Source organism: Geotrypetes seraphini, chromosome 3 (genome assembly GCF_902459505.1).
Source record: "Geotrypetes seraphini chromosome 3, aGeoSer1.1, whole genome shotgun sequence".
In the NCBI taxonomy this organism is placed as follows: domain Eukaryota; kingdom Metazoa; phylum Chordata; class Amphibia; order Gymnophiona; family Dermophiidae; genus Geotrypetes; species Geotrypetes seraphini.
The window spans coordinates 183286362-183311493 of record NC_047086.1 but is presented as its reverse complement, the minus strand read 5'-3'; the positions used below and the strand labels follow the sequence as shown (position 1 = coordinate 183311493).

The following is a 25132-nucleotide window of genomic DNA, read 5'->3' as shown; positions in this document are numbered from 1 at the left end:
CAAAGAAGTTCCCACTGAGGACAAGCCACCCTCCAGCCGCACCCTGCCAGGTAACCAAGGCCGATGTAACAAAGGCACCCCACCACTTAAACTTTGCTCTATCTCCACCCACAGTTTCGGCATCTGCGTCTGCCACTCTAAAAGGGCGCGCAGCTGAGCAGCCTGATAGTATTTTACCACATTGGGAACCCCCAACCCGCCGTCACCCCTACCCATACATAAGACCGTCCTACTCACCCGAGGTCTCCTTCCAGCCCAAATAAAGTGAGAGATATGCCATTGAACTCCCTCCAACGTGTTCCTACCCACCCAGAGCGGCAGTACTTGAAATAAAAACAAAAGACGAGGCAAAATCATCATTTTCACAACTGCCACCCTACCCAACCAAGAGAAATACTGATCTTTCCAACTAAGCAAATCCTGACGAATGCGTCGAAAGAGCGGGGGGAAATTAAGATCATAGAGATCCACTCCCGGAGGTCCGAAATAAACCCCGAGGTAACGGAGAGAATGCTGAACCCACCGGAACGAAAACCGGTCTCGGAGGTAAGCCACTCGATCATCAGACAAGTTAATGTTAAGGAGCTCAGATTTTCCAACATTGACACGAAATCCCGACACCTTACCATAAGCATCCAACTCCCGTAAGATAGCATGCAGGGAACCCTCAGGGTCCTCCACCGTAAACAAGAGATCATCCGCAAACAAAGCTAACTTATAATCCCCACCCGGCACCGTAACCCCCTTGATATCCCGATTCAGCCGCACCCTCTGCGCCAGGGGTTCTATCGTCAAGGCGAAGAGAAGAGGTGAAAGAGGACACCCCTGACGCGTTCCCCTTGCGAGCGAAAAAGTCTCCGAGTAGCCCCCATTTACCTTTATACATCCAATAGGGCAAGTATAAAGGATCTGGATCCAATCCCGCATGCGCGGACCCAAACCTACAGATTCCAAAACCCTGAACAAGAAAGGCCAGGAGACTCTATCGAACGCCTTCTCAGCGGTCGACCGACAGAAAACACCGTTTCCCTCACTCCCCCCCTTGCCCTTTCAAACAAATTGTAAACCCGACGAGTATTGTCGCCCACCTGTCTACCCGTTACAAAACCCGACTGATCCGGATGGATCAGCCGAGGAATCCAACTCATCAATCTGTCAGCCAAGATCCGCGTAAAAAGCTTAGTGTCAACCCCCAACAACGAGATCGGCCTATAAGAAGCACACTGCAGGGGATCCTTCCCCTCCTTTGCCAACACCGTCACACCCGCTAATCTCATAAAGTAGGGAGGGCACTATTCTCTTGCAAGGAGTTAAGAAAACGCAACAAAGGAGGCAGCAAAAGATCCTGAAAGCGTTTATAATATCGAACAGTAAAACCATCCAACCCTGGCGACTTACCAAGGGGCATAGAACGCAGCGCTCCACGAGCCTCAACCAACGTGAGAGGACGGTCCAACCGTGCCACATCATCAGGCGCAATCCGGGGCAATTCCGCTGAAGCCAAATAAGCGTCTAGGTCTGGTAAGGACCCAGAAGTTCAGGGCCATGTCTATGTGTTTGTACAAACGTAAATTGCTACATCATAGGCTATTTTTGTAAGTGAGAATACTGGAGATATGTGTATGTGCTATTTTGGAAATCTACACACCTAAATGCTCACAAGTACAGGGAAACATTTAGCACAAACAATTTGGGGCAGGGGAACACCACAGGGAATTAAATGGTTGTGGGGAGATATGATTGAGGTCTACAAAATTCTAAGGGGCAAATTCTATAAATGGCAACCTGATTATAGGCAGCGGTAAGCGTCCTACTGCTGTCTAACCAGCCAATTAGGATGCACCTTTTCTAAAAAACAAAACAAAACAACCCAAGGCAGGCCGCCTACACTATAGGCGTCTGTCACAGGTGCAAGGAGGTGCCTAGGATGCCCATCTGTTGCACAGACCTTCTTCCGGCTGGCCCCCTCATGATGTAACTTCCAACAAAACCGGAAGGAGGGACTCAGCTGGAAGAAGGACCCGGAGCAACCCTGCTATGTTGCCTCTTTGTTCATGAAGCTTCTAAGAGGCTGGTAGGCCTGGGGTGGAAGGCGCAAAGGGGCTGACCCAGGGAAGTTATAAAGTTTTTTTTTCTGCCGGTTATGACCTGCGATCGGGAGCGAGCAAGGGATGGAAGGTGTGAGGGAGGAGGGCTGTTGGACCTGTGATAAGGAGGGGGGTTGCTGGACCCATGAAGGGGGGCTGCTGTTGGACCCATAATCAAGAGGGGAGCTGATACTGGGGAGGGGTGGGGAGGGAGGCGACTAGCGGCAGATTCTTTACTGCGGTGACAAGGCCATTTACTGCTCTGTGGGGCGGTGAAAAGCCTTGTTCCCGTACCGATGACAAACAGCTGATTTATTTCCCCTATTCCTGCAGGTTTGCCACAGCTAGCCGCAGGAAACTGTCCCCATGTTATTCTCTAATTTCAATTACCCTGATATTGACAGGATAAATACAATATAGGGGCGTGCTAGGAAGGTAAAGTTCTTTGAAGAAATCAAGGACTGCTTTTCAGAGCAGCTGGATCAGTCCCAAACAAGAGGGGTGGAGAAAATTCTCAATCTAATCCTTAATGTACAGCATGTTCTGGTGCAAGTGCTAGGGCCAGTTGACAACAATGATCAAATATGATTTAATAACTGAAGTACACAGAGAAAGTCTATTAAATTAGCCCCCCCCCCCCCCCCAAACTTCCAAACTACTACCATAGTAAAAGGGTTTTTTCCCATTTCTTGTGTACTGCGTCTGCCTTATTGTTTGGAATTCTGGAGACCACAGCCATACCCTCTACTGGGCTTGCACACAAGAGCTATGCCTACTGTTCAGGCAGGTCTTGTGGGCATGTGGCAAGCATATTCCTTCCCTTTTTACCTCCAATGTTCAACACTAATCAGTGCAAATAGAATTGCCAGATTTTCCGGAACGAAAATCCAGACCCAGGCCCTCAGGCATACCCAGTTCTGACCCCCAGCCCCGACCCCTCAACCTGTTTGCTTGTTGGGAGGGCATCTGTGCATGCACTGGTGTGACGTGATGATGTCGCTTGCATGTGCGCATGCACGTGATGTCACCGCATCACATCTGCACATGCGCAGATGCTGTCCCGACATCACCGCTAGCTGGAAGCTTTTCAAAACCCGGAGAAAGTGCTGGGTTTTGAAAAGCTATCCAGACCCCCAGACATGTCCTTGAAAAGGATGACATGTCCAGGGAAATCCAGACATCTGGTAACCCTAAGTGAAACAATCCAGAGGTGATCCAGAAAATTATAGACCGGTGAATCTGATGTTGGTGCCGAGCAAAATGGTAGAGGCCATAGGCATCGAAATAGTCCCCACTCCCAAATTAGCACGGGAATGGGGCTGACAGAAATCTCATGGAACCCACTTAGGCCTCCTCCACCTTCCTTCCAGCTGCACTTCTTCAGAGCCTGTCTGCAACTGACCCGGAAGCCTTTCATCTGACCTTGGAGGCCAAAGTTAAACCAATTGATGAGCCAACCCCCCTCCCCAGCCCAGCTAAAGGACACCCCCTCTCCTAAAGATACTCTCATCCAGACAATCCTAGAACCTACCAGAGTTTTCCCTGGTTTGTAGCAGAAGGGACAGGATCAATCTTCCGTTGTTCTTGCCCCATCGGGTGCCAGATTTAAAATTGAACTAATAGACCCTTAATGGAAGTACTGGTATCTCTTGGTTAATACCACTAAAGTTCAATCTACTAAATAAGTGCCCAGGCTCTTGATTTGACGTAGTAACCCTAGAAGTACTGTAGTGTATTGCAACTACTAGTGAGGGTCAACCAGCATCATTTTGAACTTGATACCCAAGAGGGCAAGAGCAATGGGGAATCTCTCCTGTTGCAATCCAGTAGGTCCCAAGAATTGTCTTTAAGGATGTCCCATTTGCAACATGGGTGTGTCAATAGTCTTAACTCTGCCCCCTTTAAGAAAATTCTGGAGAGGAAAAATAATGCCAATTCAATACAAACTGCATTATTTGATTTACACAATAATGAAATGATCTGCATGCACTTGCATTTTTTATTATGTAACATGCATTAAGGACACTAACACACATGGTAAAATAACATGCAATTTTGCCATTTAATACACATTAGAACACAGTGTATTGCAAACATTGTGCCCCGAAGGATTTCAGGTGTGCCCTGAGATACCGGCGAGGAGGAGAGGTGCCGGCGCCAGCTGACTGCTTACAGGACATGCCTCTTGCGGCGAGAGGCATGTCCTGTAGTCAGTGAGCAAGCACCTGTGCCTCTTCTCCTCACCAGCACCTCTGCTCCTTCTTCTCACCTCTCCTTCTGCAGCACCCTCCCTCCCGGCAGTAATAAGAGGCTCAGGGCCATGACTGGAGGGCATCTGCGCATGTGCGGACATCGACATGATGATGTCATGCATGCGTGTGACATCATCTCAGCGATGTCCATGCATTTATAGGTACCCTTCAGCTGCAGTCCGGAGATTAATGTGCCAGCAGCTTAAAAGGCTTGTGACACACTACATTAGAAGATAAATATCATATGCTATCCCCCTTAAACATATGTTCATAACTACTCTCCTATATGCCTTAATAAAATCCTATATGCAAAACCAATAAAAGGAGAAAACAGCCCCTACGTAACACAACAGAAGAACAATGAAAGTAGGAACAGGCACCTGGCCAATCCAACTATAAGTGGTGATCGAAAGGATACATTTATTGACCAAAAACAGTCCAAAATGTTGTACCGTAGGACTAATAAGTGGATTTGACAGCTCTTTGGTCCTGCTGAATGCTAGCAGCTTTTTAGATGTTAGAATGATAGATGCAAACGGTGATATCAACCAATGAAGGTTTAAGTTTCCATAAGGACCTTTCTGATGTTGTGACTCTGGACGCAGGCATTCTACCGAAACATAGACCTGTGTAGCGTCCACTTATTAGTCCCATGATTTGGTCAATAAAGTATCCTTTGGATCCCTACTCTTTGTATCATTGGAATGGCCAAGTGTCTCTACTTTTAATATTATAATTCTTTAATAAAATATGGGCCGTCTGTAAATGGCACCTAAATCGGTGGAATCTACATAAATGGACGCCAGCTGCGTGCCAGTCACACTGTTAACAGAATCACAGCTAATAATGTTGAAGAAAAAGTTTAGATGCCAGCGTTTTACTGGCCTACATTGCAGGCGTCTAAGTTCTTTAGTGAATTGCACCTAACAGTACCTAACTCCCACTCCATCCCCCTAACCACGCTTATTGAGGCGTAAGGTGCCATTAGGCATCCTTATTTTTTTTTTAAATGAGTTTATAATCAGTTTTAGTTTATAACATTTTATTGAAGGAATCAAATAAGTATACAATAATATAATACAATAAGATACTCATTACAATTATATTTACAATACCAATTTTCATACATATTTCTATCATTCCTCCAAAATGCACTTCCATATAACCCACCTCATATCTCTATACATTACCCCATTCCCAGTCCCCCTTTCCCATCCCCCCTTCCCCTTCTTCCCCTTCCGTACCCCCATTATTTATGTTCAAATATTTTATTAAAGGAATAGAGTAAAAACACATAAAAATTATACAAAAAGATATTCTTTACAAATAATAAAAATTCACAATAGTTAAAATTCTAATCCCATAAACAATTCCCCCACCCCGGATGAAAGTTGATTAAAAAAAAAAAACAACTGGAATGTAATTTAAACAACCTTATCTTCAACGTAAATCATTGAGAATTAAACTTCTTGCTCTAGGTGAAAGGTTTTGAATATATGGATCCCAAACTTCCATAAAACGACAAGTTTTCCTAGACGATTGCCTAACCTCCCAAATCTCAAACAACAATAAACGATGAAACTGTTTCCTCCAATGCCAGAAACTTGGAGATTCTTTCAATAACCAAAATTGTATAATACATTTATGCCCAATCATACACGCCTTCTGAAATAAGACATTTATCTTTATCAAATACCCCACAATCCCCTGCTTTACCAAAAAATTACTCCCTTTGGAGAACCCATATCAGGACTACCCCATAAAGAACCCAAATTTAATAGGATGGCAGACCAGAATGACTTGATTAAAAGCCACAACCAAAAAACATGAGATAATATACCAGGATCCTTATCACATTTGATATAAATTGGGAAATTTACCAAACCCACATGAAAAGCTTGAATTTGGGAAAAATAAGCCCTGTGTAAAACTCTGTAAGAACTATTCCCTCCAAACAGAACCCGTAATAATTTTTGGTATCCTATTAATAGCTTGAGTAAAATCCAAAAGTGAAATTTGAATTCCCAACTCCTCATTCTACTTTGTAAAATTTTTTCATACATACGAGTAGGAAGTAAATTCTACCACCACTTGTGTAATAAAGAAACTGAACTAGGCACATGTTCGCATTGATTAAAAAAAGAAAGAATTATATCATGGACTCCAATTGAACATTCCAATCTCTGCAATTTATTCAAATAATTCACCAATTGCATGTAGGCATATAAAGACCGAGGACCCTCTCCTACTTGTTCACCGGCCATTTCCCAAAAGAACTCGGCCACATCCTTGTATCCCCGATTATAAAAAACCCCAAGGATTCTACCTCCTCGGCTTCCAATTACAGGCCCATCGCCAACATACCGCTACTCCAAAAAATTACGGAAGGCCTAGTCAACCACGAACTCAAGAACCATCTTGAGAAGTTCAATATTCTCCATGATTCCCAGTCTGGCTTCCGCCCAAATCACAGCACAGAAACTGTCTTAGCCTCTCTGACTAATTACCTCCTCCACTTATTCTCTCTGGGAAAAAGTGCCTTGATACTCCAGTTCGACCTGAGCAGTGCCTTTGACCTAGTTGACCATGACATTCTACTCAGATGCCTTGACTCCATCGGCATCTCTGGTCAGGTCCTAAACTGGTTCACAGGATTTCTAAAAAACCGCTCTTACCAAGTACACTTTAATGGGACCTTCTCCCAACCCTGGCACAATCCCTGCGGAGTTCCTCAGGGCTCCCCTCTTTCACCCTCTCTATTCAATGTCTATATGGCTTCATTAGGTCATATGCTATCCAATCTAAAACTAAAATCATATATCTACGCAGACGACATCACTATTATCATTCCCATTACCTCGCTTTCACAAGAGATTGAACAATTCACCTCATCCATCCTCACCAAGATAGAAACAATGGGCCACTCAATTCAAATTAAAGCTGAACCCAGAAAAACCAAAATTTTCCTGGCCAGTCCCAACAAACAAGCTAACAAACACCTCCCTGAAACTTAACGGGTTAGACTACCCAATTAACCCCACAATCAAAATCCTTGGAGTCATCCTGGACCGCTGCCTTACTTTCGAAGCCCACACCAATGCTCAGATTATAAAAAATGTTTTGGTACCCTTCTGGAAACTCCGCACCATCAAACACTACTTTGACTTCTTCTCCTTCCGATTACTGGTCCAGTCACTAATCCTGAGCATCCTAGACTACTGTAATATCATCTACCTAGGTTCATTAAAAAAAAAAACATCAAACGCTTAAGACTCGTTCAGAATGCTCAGCCATTCGACTCATCTATAATCTCAAAAAATCTGACCATATAAGCCCCCTTCTACAAAAAACTGCACTGGCTGCCTATGGAGGCAAGGATTATCTTCAAATTTGCTTTGCCTCTGCTTCAAAACCCTAACAGGCTCGTCCCCAATCTACCTATCAGGTCACTTTGTCCGTCCGGGCCCCACCCGCACACGTAACGCCCACCTTGTTTGCCTTCCCATCCCTAAAGTGCCTGCATCTTACAAGAGATTCCTCGACAGATCCCTGGCATTCCAGGCATGCAAATGGAAATAAATGTCTATCCACTCTCATCTCTAATTCTCCCCTCCTACCAACTTTCAGGAAGTCAATCAAAACTTATTCTCTTTGACAAATATCTCTGACTCCGCCCTCCTTGTAACTCTACTTTTAACTATGCCTTGTACCTCCCACCTTCCTGCACCTCCAACCTACCTGCCTTCTCCCTACCTGCATCTCCCACCTACCTGCACCCGACTTCCTAAGCTACGCCGATTGACTTGTTTATAACCTCTCTATCTCCTTCTTGCCTGCTCCCGACTCGCTAAGTTATATTGATTGATTGACTTATTTGTAAATTTCGCTGTAAATGTACAGTCTCTTGTCATGTAAACCGCTCTGAACTATTCTGGTACTGCGGTATACAAAAATAAAGTTATTATTATTATTATTACTTTAACAGAAAGGTCAGGAAAGCTCCTTATCTTCCCTGACTCATCCAATACTTGCGCTAAATAATAAATATCTTTATACCCCCAATTCCTAAAAATCCTAGACGTCATTCCAGATTGAAAATCTCCATTGCCTTAAATAGGTAACATATCTGTTATACGTAGATTGTAATCCCATAATTTCATTAAATTACCTCAAACTGACCTCATTGGAGTTAGAATAGAATTACCTCTTAAATGAACCGGTAATTTAGACTGATATACATGAAGAAGAAATAATAAATAAGAAGGCTGATAAAAAGCTTTTTCATAAACAATAGGAGTAAATAAAACATCATCCAACACCCAATCCCTAATATGTCTTAATAAACAAGCCTTCCCATAAATACGAAGATCCGGAAGACCCATGCCACCCCTTATCCCTGATTCTAGTAAAAAATCAAAAGATAATTTTGGCTTTTTCCCATCCCAACAAAATTTAGTGATAGCAATTCTTAATTTCCACCAATATATAACCATTTTGGAAAAAGAACCATTTTAAAAAGAGCAATACACCTACCTAGGGACAAAGGCAATGACTGCCATTTTAACAATTTTTGTTTTGTGTAGCTCATCAAATCTAGAATATTAGATTTATATAAAGATTTAGAATCTACTGGAATATAAATTCCCAAATATTTAAATTTATCATCCATCCATCGAAGTGGAAAATCAGGACCCCACTGTATGCATATATTATCATTAGTAGCCAAAGCTTCAGATTTATCCATATTTAATTTGAATCCAGAAAAGTCACCAAACTCAACAAAACTTTCCAATAAAGACTGTAATGAAATCCTAGAATTTGTTAAATACACCAAAATATCATCTGCAAAAGCAGCAATTTTAAAAGAAGAAGACCTGATATCCACTCCACAAATATCTGGATTAGCAAGAATTTCACGAATCAATGGGTCCAGGGTCAATACAAAAAGCAACGGAGACAAAAGACATCCTTGCCTCGTTCCTTGACCCACGTTGAAAAATTCAGAAAAACAACCATTAACAAATAATCTAGCCAGTATATCTGAATAAAGGGACTTAATGGCTTCTTGAAAATAACCCGTAATACCATATTTGGTTAATACTGCAAACAAAAATTCCCATCTTACCTTTCTCAGCATCAAAACTAATCAACAATGATGGAATTATAACATACCCACTCTAAAGAATATAAAATAGACCTAATATTTTTGACTGCTGTACGTCTTTTTATAAACCCTACTTGAGGTTCAGTAATCAGATTAGGTAATAACTTCACCAATCTATTAGCTAAAAATCTTAGCCAATAATTTAGCCTCATAACAAAGCAAAGAAATTGGCATATATGATTCTACCTTGTTAGAATCTTTATCCGACTTCAGAAATACAATTATATGAGCCAGACGAAGAGTTATAGCCAATAACAACTCTTCTTCCCCAATAGGACGATTTAAATTTGTACGTTCTACCTGCCCAATACAAAGTAATTCTAAGCTGGACAAATAAGTATCACTAGACAAACCTTTATCTTGACAAGGAGCAAATAAAGAGGAATAGTAATCCTGAAATACTTTACCATCATTATTGACTCTACACTTTCCTTTAATGATCATCTGAACTCTCTGGTTAAAAAAAAAGTTTTTTTAGTCTTCACATGTTGAGGAAAGTGAGATCCTGCTTCCACCAACAACATTTTGCTGTCCATGTACAATCAATCATTCTTTCCAGATTGGACTATTGTAATTCCATCTAAGTCTAACCAAAAAAAAACTTCAAAGACTTCAGCGGATCCAGAACACTACGGCTAGGTTGATCTTTCCAAAAAGCAAATTCTGTCAAAACTTCACTGTCGGGGGCGCTAGTGAGCTCTGGCACGTATGGCTGCTTAGCGTGTGAGCTCCGAGGAGAGCAACGGGTTCGTGCCTCAAAACGTAATCTTATCCTGTTTAAATAAAATTCAGCGCACAGGATCTTGCGGCGGAATATGGCAGCTACCAAACCGAGTAAACGCAAAAGCGTTGAACCGTCGTCGCCTCAAAAAACCGCCGCTGGAAAAAATGACGATGAGACGTCGGCCATCTTGTCTGAGCTCCGTGGCATAAAAGAACTGCTCACGGAGACGAAGCAGGACATCGTGGAACTTAAGGATGATTTATCATCTCTGAAAGGTGAATTCGCTAAGGTGACTTCCAGAATCGAGGTGCTGGAAACTAAATCTACAGTAACTGATGAATCCCTCAAACAATTGCGCCGCCAAACAGCGCGCATCTCTCACTTGGAACGTGCTCTGGAGGATGCAGACAACAAGGCACGTCGGAATGGTTTTAGGCTGTTAGGCCTACCGGAGGGTCGTGAAGCATGTGACCTGGAAGATTTTCTGCGTGCTTTGTTACCTCAGCTGCTGAAATTGCCTGACCACATAAAGCTAGATTTCAATGGTGCATTCCGGGTTCCTCATCACCGACAACAGGCTTCTCGTTACCCCAGACCTATTGTGGCCAGCCTGATTCACCACAATCATACCATGTTGATTATGCAACATGCTAAGTTACATGGCCCGATCATGTTTGAAGGGAATAAACTTTTGTTCTTGCCTGACTTGGCCAAAGAAACTGCCAGACGCAGGAAACAATTCCTGGCTTATCGGCCGCAGTTAAAGGACATGGGAGCTAAATTTGGTGTCCTATTTCCTGCAAGAATGCATGTGACATACCAGAACACGACCAAGGATTACAATGACCCGGCTGACCTTGCTGACTTTATTGAATCAGTCCAGCCATCTCCTATTGATAAAACCTGACTCTCTTGATTTCCACTCATGCTGAATAATTCTGAACTATCTCTTGTATTGATTTGTTTGAATACAGTTGCTCTTCTCGTGGCTTGCTTGCTGGGTTGCTAGTGCAGTCACTACTCCCATGGGTTTTTGTCAGCTGTTGCTGACTTTTTACAAGTTCCTGATTGGTGTCATGGTTTTTTTCATTTCTTTATTACAGTATTATGCTCATGTTCTCGAAGAGTACATCCTGTATATTTGTTATTACGCTGCATTACATTATTACCTTCCTTTAGACTTGTCTACTGTTTTTACATGTCAATAACCTGTTTTTCCCTTAATGTTCAGGGACTTAATAATCCAGTGAAACGCACCAAGATTATGACCTACATATCAAAATTTAACCCTGATATAATACTACTGCAAGAAACTCATCTCTCCATCCCTGAATCTCTCAAGATCTCCTATAAATGGTGTCATCCAGTGTTTTACTCTGCTGCCTTGAATAAGAAGGGTGGTGTGATTACCCTTATAAGGAAACGTCAGGATTTCTCAATAGTGGCTCATGCTGCTGATGTTGAAGGAAGATGGGTGAAAGTGGATTTACAAATTCATGATAATCATTTGAGTATAATCAATGTATATGCTCCGAATACTGACTGCCCGGCATACTTTGATACCTTAGCATCTCTTTTGACAACTAATTCTAGTACACAATATATTTTTGGTGGAGATTTTAATTTAATACTGAATCCTTTATTAGACAGAAAATCCAATGTGTCTTATAGGAAAACTAAAGCCTGGTTCAAGTTACAAGATCTCGTGCATCAACTACAATTAGGTGACCCTTGGCGTATACTTCATAATGATGACTTGAAGTTCACCTTTTTTTCAGCCCCTCATGCTTCATATTCACGCATAGACTATTTTTTGGTTTCCTATTCTCTGTTGTCGAGAGTTGTAACAGCAGATATTGGTGATATAGTAGTATCTGACCATGCTCCCATTTTCTTAACTTTTCAAGGATTGGGTACTAAAACGCACACTGGCACCTGGAGATTAAACACCTCTCTACTACAAGATGAAGCATTTCTTACTGAGATGCGCACTAATATTAGTGATTTTTTTGAAATTAACAGAACTGATGACATATCCGCTATTGTCCTTTGGGATTGCTTCAAGGCATACATCCGAGGTTTAATTATTTCTTTTGCAGCTCGGAAGAAAAAGTCTCTTGCTATGCTGGAGAAGGAATTACAACTTAAACTGCAGAGAGCTGAAGAACAACATATCTCTCATCCTTCTGATCCTGTTTCCTTAGACACCCTTCGGAAAATAAGATTTGAATATAACTTGCTGTTAAGCTCTTCTGCTGCCAAGGATGTTTTCATGAAGTCGGCCTACTACTATGCCAATATGAATAAATGCGGCCATCAGCTAGCTGAATATGTCAAACTGCGCACTGAGAAGACTTTAATTCCTGCAATACAGGATGATAATGGTAATACCTGGCTCTCCAACGAAGATATTGCTTTACAATTTCATGGTTTCTATTCTACATTATATACCTCGGATTCTCCTGATGTTACTTTGTTTGAGTCATTCTTAGACTCCCTACCTCATTCTACTGTCTCTGAATCAGACAATGAGATTTTATCTGCTCCGTTATCTGTAACTGCTATTCAGGAAGCTTTATTACAGATGTCTAAAAATAAGGCTCCGGGACCTGATGGTTTCCCTGTGGACTTTTATGTAGCTTTCCAGGATCTCCTACTTCCAGAACTGTACCTCCTTTTTACTTACCTAATTGACTCTGGCTCTGTCAGTGGAACTTTCACAGAAGCTATGACAGTGGTAATACTAAAACCTGAAAAGGATCCTTTAAGAGTGGCTAATTATAGACCCTTGGCCTTGATAAACACTGATGCGAAACTTTTTGCCAAAGTTTTGGCTTTGCGATTGCAGCTAGTGCTACCTACTATTATTCATACGGATCAGAATGGGTTCATGTATGGTCGCTTATCATCTGACAACACTCGATTATTTTCACATATCATTCATTATGCTCAACAGATTACGACACCTCTGGTTGCTGTGGCCTTAGATGCTGAAAAGGCCTTTGACCGCGTAGAATGGTCTTTTCTTTTCCGTGTATTATCCTGGTTTGGATTCAGTGCTACCTTTTTGAATCTTGTGAAGATTTTATACTCCAACCCTGCAACCTTTCTTCGGATCAATGGCATAATGTCACCAGCCTTCTACCCTACTCGTGGAACCAGGCAAGGTTGCCTGCTTTCTCCATTATTATTCAACATAGCGTTGGAACCATTACTGATAGCAATTAGATCTGACTCCCGTATACGAGGATTTAAATGGGGAGACTTTCATTCCAAATTATCGGCATATGCCGATGATGTGTTACTGTACTCTGAACCAGATTCATTAACCTTTATATTCAACATCATTGACGAATATGCTCAAATCTCTGGTTATAAGTTGAATAGACACAAAACCGAAATAATGACACTCAACAATTGTTTGGATCCTGAAATGCTTCGCAACTTCTCCCTGTCATCTGCAGGCCGGAAGTTAAAATATCTGGGAGTCTATTTTGGACCTACTTTAGAAGAAACTAGTGACTATAACATAAATCATCTGCTCTGTATTATCTCGTCACTCACTGATCGTTGGTCCCCCTTGAATTTGTCATGGTGGGGTCGCTTAGATACTATTAAAATGATCGTGATGCCTAAAATTAATTATCTACTCTCCATGATTCCATTTTTATTTCCTGCCAAAGTGTATGCTATTGAATCAAACCTTGTTAAATTTCTTTGGAAACACAAAACTCCGAGAATAGCTTTAAAGAAGTTAAAAGCTTCAAAAGAAATGGGAGGAGTTAATTTTCCTAGCTTCTATGAATACCACTTGGCTTTTTTAAATCGTCAAGGAGCTCGTTGGATTAATGTTTCCTCGCACACTTTGATACCATCATGGTTATTATTGGAACATACAATCATCCCTACTGAACACTTACCACTTCTTGCTTTTACTTCTCCTCATGGTACCATCATCAATCATCCCATTTTTACATCTACTAAAACTGCATTGTTGGCACTTGATGCGATTGGAAAATATAAATGGCATGATACTCTTCACTCATCCATATGGCATAATCCTCAATTTAAGATACAAGGACAATATATTGAGTGGAAATCTTGGATAAAGCTGGGGATTTATTCGATTGCACATATATGGGATGATACTAAACTAGCGTCTTTCCCTATTCTGTTACAACGATATAATTTACCTGCTAATCAATTGTTTCACTGGCTACAACTTCACCATTGCATCTCTGCATATACTTCTACAACTCCTTTACATTCTGCTCTTCCGTCCTTAATACAATGGGCTACGGAGATTAGTGGACAAAAAAGTGAGGCTTCGGCCTGGTATAAATTATTAAGGGATTATAAATACCCTGCATGTACTGTTTTACAGGATATTTGGAATCTTGATGTTAATAAGGCATTTACGATATCTGATTGGGGGAAAATATGGCTCTCGGCTCGTAGATCCTTTCGATCTTCAGCCATGTCCCAAATGATGTTTTTTGTACTGCACAGAGCCTATTGGACCCCATATAAATTATCTAAAATAGATAAAAGACACACGAATGTCTGCTGGTCATGTTCTTTAGACATTGGTACCTTTGAACACATGCTTTACTATTGCCCTAACGTTTCTGTTTATTGGAATTGTGTGTGGGAAATTATATGTGATATTCTGCCCATAAAATCGACTATTTCCTTTCCAGTGGTGATATTTGGATCCTTAGCCTTAACAGATAAGTTGGACTTTTACCAATCTAAACTTCTGTCTTGCTTATTACAACTTGCTCTTAAGTCAATATTCTCCCATTGGAAGGACTCAGCATCTTTGCACTCTAATATATGGTGGAATACTGTATGCTTATATGTTAAATTTGAGAAAATTGTGGCAGAAAAAACTAATTCATTATCATCATTTACTAAACTTTGGGCCCCTATTACTGACATGGTCTCTGATCTTTAAATATTTTTTGCTCTCTATTAGGTTGTTTTATCCTGTATATTATTTATTATTTGTATTACACTATTGCTAGTTTGTACTCTATTGAAAATTTCTGATGTGTATGGAAGATTTTGACGCTGATCTGTGACTTGTTGTTCATTGAATTGTCTTTTTTTCGTAATTGTTCTTTTTATTCTTAAATAAAGAAACACATTGAACTGAAAAAAAAAAAAACTTCACTGTCTTCCAGTGATTTCTAGGATTCACTTTAAATGTACCTTCCTAATTTTCAAGATCCTATATGGCATTCTTCCTCCCCTAATCCCACTATTATGGAATTCTTCGAGACCTGATACTACCAGATTCGCCCACATACTCAAACTATCTTTCCCCTCGTTAAAAGGTGTTATGTATACAGGTAAATTAGGGAAATCCCTTTTTCTTCAAATTCACTGAGCTTTGGAATAACCTCCCTGCCCCGTGCGAAACCTAGGCTCATTCCAATTATTCCAAAAGCATCTGAAAACCTGGCTTTTCTCCAAAACGTAAAGCTATCTATTTCAAAAATGTAAAGCTAGCTATCCTCTTCTTAACCTCTAATTTCTTATTATGTCCTTTCCTCATTTATTGAATTACCTGTAAACCGTGTTGAGCTATATATCTTTATGGAAATAATGCAGTATACAAACTTAAGGTTTAGTTTAGTTTACCAATATCCTTATCTTTTATAACTAATTGACCCTGAACTGACTGAATTTGTGAAACCCTGGATGACAAACCTTTACCCCTCAACAAACGAGCCAATAGTGTTCCCGGCTTAGTACCATGTTTATACAATTGATACAGATAATATTTCACAGATTTAATAGCCCTTTGATGAACAAGCTCATTCAATTGAAGCTGTATAGCTAACAATTGAGCAGAATTATCTTCTGTAGAACATCTGGCATGGATACTTCTAATTTTCTAAATGCAATATAGCCCCTATCACAAGCTTTCTTTTTTTGACTAGAATAAGCAATTATTTCCCCCCTCAGTACCACCTTTGCCATTTCCAAAAATAAAGTAGGAGTTTCCTTATGTTGTTCATTAGTAATCTGAAAAGAATTCCAACAATCCAGAATATGTTTTTGAAATTTAACATCATGATATAAATCTAATGGAAATCTCCATTGAGGCACACCCCAAAGATTCAGAAATCAAAGATATGTAACCCATACAAAGGCCATGATCTGAAATCTCGATAGGTCCTATACTGGAATCCTGTAATTTTGGAAAACAGATATCAGAGCAAAGGAGATAATCAATCCTAGAAATGAGTTATTATGGGCCTTGTAACAATGAGTATAATCCCTATCTAATGGATGCATCACCCAACAAATATAAGGAATCACTAAGAACAAAGGAATTCCTTTAGTTATATCTAACCTATCCATTTCCCCGAAGAATCCGATATGTCAATCTCTGGTATCTGCCACCATATTAAAATCTCCCCCAATTATAATAGGACATGACACGGTCAACTTACAGTGCCAATTAAAACAATTAAGTTAGGCAGCGGTTGGGCACTTACTGCCACCAAACGTATGGCGCCATTTTATAAACTATTGCCCTAAGTGCCTGATATAAAACTATTTTCCTTTATGTCTTCATCCTTCAGCTTTCCTAATATTGGAAGGAAGCCTCAATATTGTTAGAATTCACCAATGTAGTTCCACGCTCAGTACTGTATATTGATGGTGTGGTTTTATCAATAGATAACTAATGTTTAGTTTCCCATTTGGAAATCCCAAAGCACCACTCTCCATGACCAAAAGCTTAGAAATCTCTTTTTTTTAAGTAGAAGTCAGACCTCTCTGTTTGTACAGAAATATTGAGATCCTTTTTCTTAGAAACATAGAGAAGACTTTTTCAATATGACACCCAGGTCCAATTGTCAACATTTTGCTGAAAATGTTGACAAATCTCATCCCAAACATAGCAACTTTTGAACCAGAAACATGTATATTTTTTGGTTTCAAAAATAACTATTTTTTCAGCTGTTCAGTATGTATATCTTTAGGCTCCATTAAAAAAAAAAAAAATAAATAAAAAAAAAAAATCATCCTAGAGAAGAACACACCAACAAGAAGCCGTAGGGATGGCTGTGGGGCACCATTCTTAGTATAATCGCCTACATCGTCATCCCAGCAGAGCAGAGGTGCAGCCTAGTGGTCAGTGAATTGTAGTTCACATAAAGGAACTCAGGTACAAATTCCACCTTAATCCTTATTTTGTATTGTGACTCCTCCCAGGAACACCTAAAAACCTACCATACCTAGTATTGAAGTGGCCTAGTGGTTAGGACTGCAGCCTCAGCACCCCGAGGTTGGAGTTCAAGCCCAGTGCTACTCCTTGTGAACCCAGGCAAGTCACTTAACACATCCATTGCGTTAAGGTACATTAGTCAGATTGTGGGCGTACCAGTGACAGATAGGGAGAAATATTTGAAGTACCCTGGCATGTAACCTGCTTAGGCCACAGTGGTTAAAGCTCCCGTCTCAGTATCCTGAGGTTGTGGGTTCAAACCCACACTGCTCCTTGTGACCCTGGGCAAGTCACTTAATCCCCATCGCTCCAGGTACATTAGATAGATGTGAGCCCACCGGGACAGACAGGGAAGACTGCTCGAGTACCTGAATAAATGCAATGTAAAACCGTTCTGAGCTCCCCTGGAGAACGGTATAGAAAATTGAATACATAAAGAAATAAGCAGTGTATAAATACTAAAATAAATAAATAACTCCCTACACCCACTACAAAAGCCCTCAAGTCTACAGGTGCCTACATAGGGTTACCAGACATCTGGGGGTTCAGACGGCTTTTTCAAAACCCAGTACTTTGTTCAGGTTTTGAAAAGCTTCCAGCTAGCAGTGACGTCGGGATGATATCTGTGCATGTGGGGATGCAACACGGTGAAGTTCACGCGCTTTTGCACGTACGTGTGACATCATCACATCACACCAGTGTATGCGCAGATGCCTTCCCAACAAGCAAACAGTTGGGGGTGGGCTTGGGGCTGGGCTGGGGGGGCGGAACGAGGTGTGACTTGGGCAGAACGGGGCAGGCCTGGAGGAGGGGCAATGGCTCCAGATTTTCGTTATGGAAATTCTGGTAACCCTATTCCTACACATAGGTATAGTTCAGGGGTGGGCAACTCCGGTCCTCAGGGCCGGAATCCAGTCGGGTTTTCAGGATTTCCCCAATAAATGTGTGTGAGATCTATTTGCTTTCAATGCATATTCATTGGGGAAATCCTGGAAAGCAGACTGGATTCCGGCCCTCGAGGACTGGAATTGCCCACCCCTGGTATAGTTGATATTTTGTGAGTTTTGAAAGGCTCACAATTTCATCCACAATGTTAGTTTTCAAGTTTCAAGTTTATATTGGTTTTTAATATCCCAATCATAAAACAAATATCTGACCGGTTAACAATAAAATTTGAAATAGGATAGGAAGAATAATTAATGGTGTATAGAAAGATTAGTAAGAAAAAAAAAAAAAAAAAGAAAAAACATATAAAACATATACGGACAAACCTGACAGTGAGGATGAGTGGGGAGGAAGGGAAAAGTTACATAATGTTAGAAGAAATGAGATAGAGGGAAGGGATATAACACGAGGGGTAAGATGTGCGTGGTATAGAGATATGCGCTGAAGAGAAGGTTAGTTTTGAGAAAGAGATCAACAAGTGAACCAAGTAAAGATTAAGATTTGGCAAAGGCATCTTGAAATAGATAAGTTTTAAGATTAGTCTTAAATTTTGGTAATTGGATTTCATCCCGAAGAAATTAGAGTGATATATGGACCTGGGTCCCTTTCTCTACAGTCCACTTTTTGTGAGGCAGGTTTAGATTTTAAAAAGTTCCAGTTTGGGCCTAGATGATTTTATTTTGCTCCATTATTGTTGAAAAATTTTCACATTCTGGGTCTGCCCAAATGCCACCCAAAACATGCCCCCAAGCAATTTAGACAAATTAGCAAAGAAAAATGTCTCAAATCTGAATTTCAAAAATTGTGGCATGGACGTATTCCCATGAAAAACGTCCATCTGCTGCTCTGTGCTCCTTTTGGTATGTTTTTCTCTTTTGAAAATGAGCTCCATACATTATGTTTCAGTGTCCTTTAAGCATAAAATTCAGAATCTATAGGATTATCAGGAGAGTGACCGTAGTGATTAGAGCTACAGCCTCAGCACCCTGAGATTATGGGTTCAAATCCTGCGCTGCTCCTTGTGATCCTCCACTGCCCCAGGTACATTAGATAGATTGTGAGCCCACCAGGACAGATAGGGAAAAATGCTTGAGTACCTGATTGTAAACTGCTTAGATAACTTTGATAGGCGGTATATAAATACCTTACATAAATAAATAAATATCAGATGGAATACTCACTTCACCATCAATGGAATTGGAGGTATTTCTTTCGAGATAGGAAAAACTCCAGTATCTGCAGAGCTGAATGTGAAATGGATTCCTGCCACGGATGTAATCTTATTTCCAGGAAACGACAATATATCTGTTGTGGATTTATTCTGCTGGGCCCCACCCCCAGGCCTGGCCAGCTATCAGCAGCCCCCCTCCTTTTCTTCATGAACATCACCAGCTCCTCTGCCTGGTCGTCATTGTAAGCATCCATACAGTACACCCCAAAGGTATCTAAGAACTTGGCATTTGACCGTGTGTGGGTGCCGTTACTGGAAAGAATCTCCTCCAAGAACTTAAATCTCTCTTGGATTCCTACCAAGGCCTCTGGAGAGCGTTTTAGCCAGCCAATAGCATTCTGAAGAAACAAGGAAAACGTGGGGCTGTTCAGGTATTCTTCATTGGAGATTACCACTATTCGCCCTTTTCCATATTGAGAAGCAGAGATCAAAATTTGATGGCTGGGGTTCACCAGAACGGGGAAGGATTTATCTCCAGTCAGCAGCAGGTCACATGGAACATGCTTTCCAGTGAAATCCAATTCAGTAATCCCTTTGACCAAAACTTTATATGCATCCAAGGGTTTCATTTTAAATGTCTCTTTGCTTCTGGGGAAACAAACAACATTTTCTTAACCTTCAGATCTTATTTGTTCTAATTCAGAATACATATTTATTGAGAAATATTAAAAAGGTTCCTGAGCACTTGAATTTTACAAAATTAAACGACATGAAGGTTGCATACATTGCAAATGCCAAAAACTCAGAATTAAGAATGTGACACAAATAATGCAGAAAATATTACAAAATACATTTTTCAGAGCTAGGGTTCCCGGATATTACATTCATAAAATTTGGACCCCCCCCCCCTAGGCCCAACCCCAACCTCAGGCCCGCCCATCCCCACCCCATTACATCCCAGTTTCCCCCCTAATTCCATCCTAGTCCTAGCCCCTGCTGCTTGCTCTGGTCGAACAGAGGAAGCTTTTCAAAATCTGGATAAAGTGCCGGGTTTCGAAAAGCCGCCCGGACCCCCGGACATGGTCCAGGGAAATCTGCTTGCCCTATATCAGTAGAAACAACAAGTTTCCCCTGATCCAAAAGAGGGGTGAAAGGCACAGACCGCTGAACCAAATCCAACCTACCACAAATTATTAAGTGTGATTGGGGAAGCCCTCAGTCTCACAGCTTGGAGCGGGAACGTCCCTAAAGCCCTATATCAGTAGAACGGAATATTGCTATTACCGTGAGAATGGGATACTGGGCTTGATGGACCATTGGTCTGATCCAGTAAGGCTATTCTTATGTTCTTATGTTCTCAGCATAATGTAGAATACAATGTCTCTGGGTTTTCACCTTTCAGAATCTCGGCCAGTACTGAACCACCAATAACCATTAATTTTTAGGCCTCCCATCTAGTTTTATAGAACAAGATAAAACTGCCTCAATCCTTGAAAAGACCACAACTTATTCCAGGAAATAATCCTGCCCTCTGAAGTGCTTAAAGGTTCTTCCTTCTAATCTTAGGGTGAAATTTCCTAGAAATTGTAAACAAAGATGAAAATGTTATTATGCCTTTGTATCACTCTATGGTATGGCCACACCTCGAATATTATTTTTATTTATTTAATTTTAAAATTCATAGACTGCTTAAACCTAAGCGGTTTCCATACAAAACATGCATAATATTTAATCAAATAATACATTGCACATATTATTTCTTTTAGCATTTATACTGTGTGCAATTCTGGCCGTCGTATCACAAAAAAAAGATATAGTGGAATTAGAAAAGGAACAGAGAAGGGCAACAAAAATGATAAAAGGAATGGGATGACTTTTCTATGAGGAAAGGCTAAAACGACTAGGACTCTTCAGCTTGGAGAAGAAATGGCTCAAAGGAGATATGATAGAGGTCTATAAAATACTAAGTGGGGTGGAGTGGCGATGAAGCTACTAAGTAGTAGATTTAAAATAAACAGGAGAAAATATTTCTTCACTCAATATGGTAAAAACAGTTAAATCATTACGGGCTACGTTTGGAGGGAATGTAACTATAGAATGTTGTATAGGGCATATTTTTCACAGGTGAAAATTTTTCATGTGGGCTTAGTTAATTCTCCCCAATTGTATTAAATGTGATAAAGCTTTTTAATACGCTATCTCATGCATTGTGGCAATGTCCTCTTATTAAGTCCATTCTGGTTTGCCATCCTATTATATTTGGGTTCATTATGGGATATTTATTTAGTGGAATCCCCCGAGGGGGGTGTTATTTGGTAAAGCTGCTGCTTGTGGGGGTATATAGACAAGGGAGATGCATTTTATTTCAAAAGGCATGTATGATTGGTCGTTTAGGAGTACTGCATCCAGCACTAGTCGCCGTACATGAAGAAGGACATGGTACTACTCGAAAGGGTCCAGAGAAGAGCGACTAAGACGGTTAAGGGGTTGGAGGAGCTACCGTACAGCGTAAGATTAGAGAAGACGTTGGCCTCTTCTCCATCGAACAGAGGAGGTTGAGAGGGGACATGATCGAAACATTCAAGGTACTGAAAGGATAGACTTAGTAGATAAGGGACAAGTTGTTCACCCTCTATCCAAGATAGGAGAACGAGAGGGTACTCTTTAAGTTGAAAGGGGGATAGATTTCACACAAAATGTAAGTTTCAAGTTTTATTAAAAGATTTTTAGGACCGCTTAATCAAATATCTAAGTGGTTTACAATGTAGAATTACATAAAAACATGTAACTTTATAAAAACAAATAAAACAAGGGGAACTGGAAGACAATCCGAATTATTAAAAAGCACAAGATGTACGGACCAACTGCCAACAATAGGGGAGTGGAGAGAACTACAATTTATATAGAAAAGATTCAACATAAAGGGAAAGTACGATAGGCTGGGGTAAAATAATTAACATTTACTTTATATTTTTAGTTTTGAAAATTTTTAAAATATTAAATTATCAAATATTATATTATAAGACTTTAACAAGATAGAATATTAAAGTATTAAAATATTGAAATATAGAGTATTAAAATATGCCCTTAAAAGGACAGTAGTTATCCAAAGGCGTCTTGGAACAAGAATGTTTCCAATTTTGCTTTAAATTGTTTTAAGTCTGGTTCACTACGCAAATAGTTAGGCATCGAATTCCAAAGAGAGGGGGCTGTGACAGCAAAGTTGTTGGAGCGCAATGTATTAATCAGTTTTAGAGAAGGTATAACAAGGAGATTCTGAAACGACGAACGTAGAGATTTTGATGTATTATAAGGAATTAAAAGTCTGTTAATAAAATCAGGTTGATTATTTGTAAGGAAGTTCTTCTTCACCCAGAGAATGGTAGAGAACTGGAACGCTCTTCCACAGACCGTCATAGGGGAAAACACCCTCCAGGGATTCAAGACAAAGTTAGACAAGTTCCTGCTGAACAAGAACGTGCACTGATATGGCTAGTTTCAGTTAGGGCACTGGTCTTTGACCAGAGGACCACCATGTGAGCGGACTGCTGGGCATAATGGTCCACTGGTCTGACCCAGCAGCAGCAATTCTTATGTTCTTAAATGTATTTTGCAATATTGGTTACAGAAAGATCCTCCTAGTTTTTGGTATTGGAGGAATCAATTCCATCGTTTATTGTTATTTGAGGTTTGGGAGGTTCATAGATTTCCTAGACGATCTCTTCTCTTTTTGAAAATTTGGGACCCTTATATTCAAAATCTTTCATCTAGAGCATGAAGTATGATTATTAATGTTTTACACTGAAGCTTTGGAAACATTCATTGCATCCCAATACCTGGTATTTTTGTCACCTTCCATTCAGGGGGGGGGAAACTGGGGGGGGTGTAGGAGTAGGATGGAATAGGTCATATGGAAATGTATTACAATGTAATAAATTAAAAATAAAAAGAAGGGGGGAAGGGAAGGAAATAGGGGGGTGTAGGGGGGTTAAAATAGGTCACATGGAAATATATTTTGGAGGGAATGATAGAAATATCATAATTGTGAATTCAATCGTAATGCATATCTATTTGTATTATATTATTGTATATTTACTGTTTCCTTCAATAAAATATTATAAAGTAAAAACAGTTAGCTTAGCAGGGTTTGAAAAAACGTTTTACTAACTTTCTATAAGAGTCCATAAGTCATTATTAAGATGGATGTGGGGAAATCCACTGCTTATTCCTAGAATAAGCAGCATAAAATCGGTTTTACTCTTTGGAACCTCGCCAGGCACTTGTGACCTGAGTAGGTCACTGTTGGAAACAGGATGCTGGGATTGATGGACTTTTGGTCTGTCCTAGAAGTGGTGTTGTAAGGGGGGAAGTGGATGGTCCACCCCAGGCGCGGTCTTGGTAAGGGCACCAGCACTCATACTCCTCTTTTCCCCCCCCCCCCTCCACTCCTTTCCGGCCCCCTGCCACACGTGTGCGCCCCTTCCCTCGTACCTCTTTAATTTTCCCTGCACAAGCAGCATTATGAACTTGCTGCTTGTGTTGGTATCACCTCTCTCCGATGCCACGTCCAGGCCCTGCGCCTAGGAAGTGACAGAGCGATAGCTGACACGGGCAGCAAGTTCGTGAGGTTGCTCGCGTCTGGAAATTAAAAAGGGACGGGGTGTGCATACGGCAGGAAGGAGGGGGGAAAGAGAAGAGGGCAGGAAGGGGCACTGCCCAGGAAACACTCACCCTCGCTATGCAGGGACCATCTATAAATGTCAAAATGCACAGCACTGCATACGCCTTTCAGTGTTAAGTGTTAAGTAATAATAATAATAATAACTTTATTTTTATATACCGCCAGCTATCTTGCGACTTCTAGGCGGTTTACAATAAAGAATCTGTGAATACAATGAAAGAAAATGTAAATACAATAAAGAGAAACTTTACGTACAATGAATTAAAGAGTATAGCAGTCTATATCTCAATACAATAAAGGGAAACTTTACGTACATTGGATTAAAGAGTATAGCGGTATACATCTCATGCAATGGATTAAAGAGTATGGTAGTATACATTTGATAATATTAATAATGTTGGCAACAGTTTGTGTGTTGCAAGGCTAGGAAGTGCCCAGCTATTTGCACAGAAGTAGAAATGTTCCGTAAATTGAATAGAGTGTTCATAGTTAGTGGTTAGGGGTTGGGTCTGACAGTTCGCATGATCAGGTATGTGATGATGTTACGGGGGGGGGTTGATGTTCCGGTTCGTTGCTATATTTCCTTCTATGTTTTATGTTCCAGAAACTCTCCAGTGTTTGACCTTAACTCACCAAGGGGAAAGCCTCCCAGCCAAAGTCTGAGCTTGCTACACCCCCCTGACTGGCATTACATAAGGCAAGAGAGTGAAATAGAAGTATATAGGAAACAACGGGCTAGATTCACTAAGGGCACGGATCGGATCCGTGAGGGATCTGATCCAATCCGTGTCCAGAGGGCTGATTCACGAATTGCCCTCATGCAAATGATGCGATCGGAATCACACACCCAACCGCCTGCCCGGAT

General features: G+C 40.7%; 1 protein-coding gene across 1 annotated transcript in view; it reads right to left on the bottom strand.

The window, feature by feature from the left end:
- Positions 1–20215, bottom strand: part of LOC117357210 (TRPM8 channel-associated factor homolog) — a 70475-nt gene extending 50260 nt beyond the window's left edge. The window contains 3 exon segments of the mRNA XM_033937582.1: positions 19597–19745; positions 19747–19791; positions 19793–20215. Coding sequence (XP_033793473.1) covers positions 19597–19745; positions 19747–19791; positions 19793–20215 — 617 coding nt within the window.
- Between the last annotated feature and the right edge of the window lie 4917 nt (positions 20216–25132).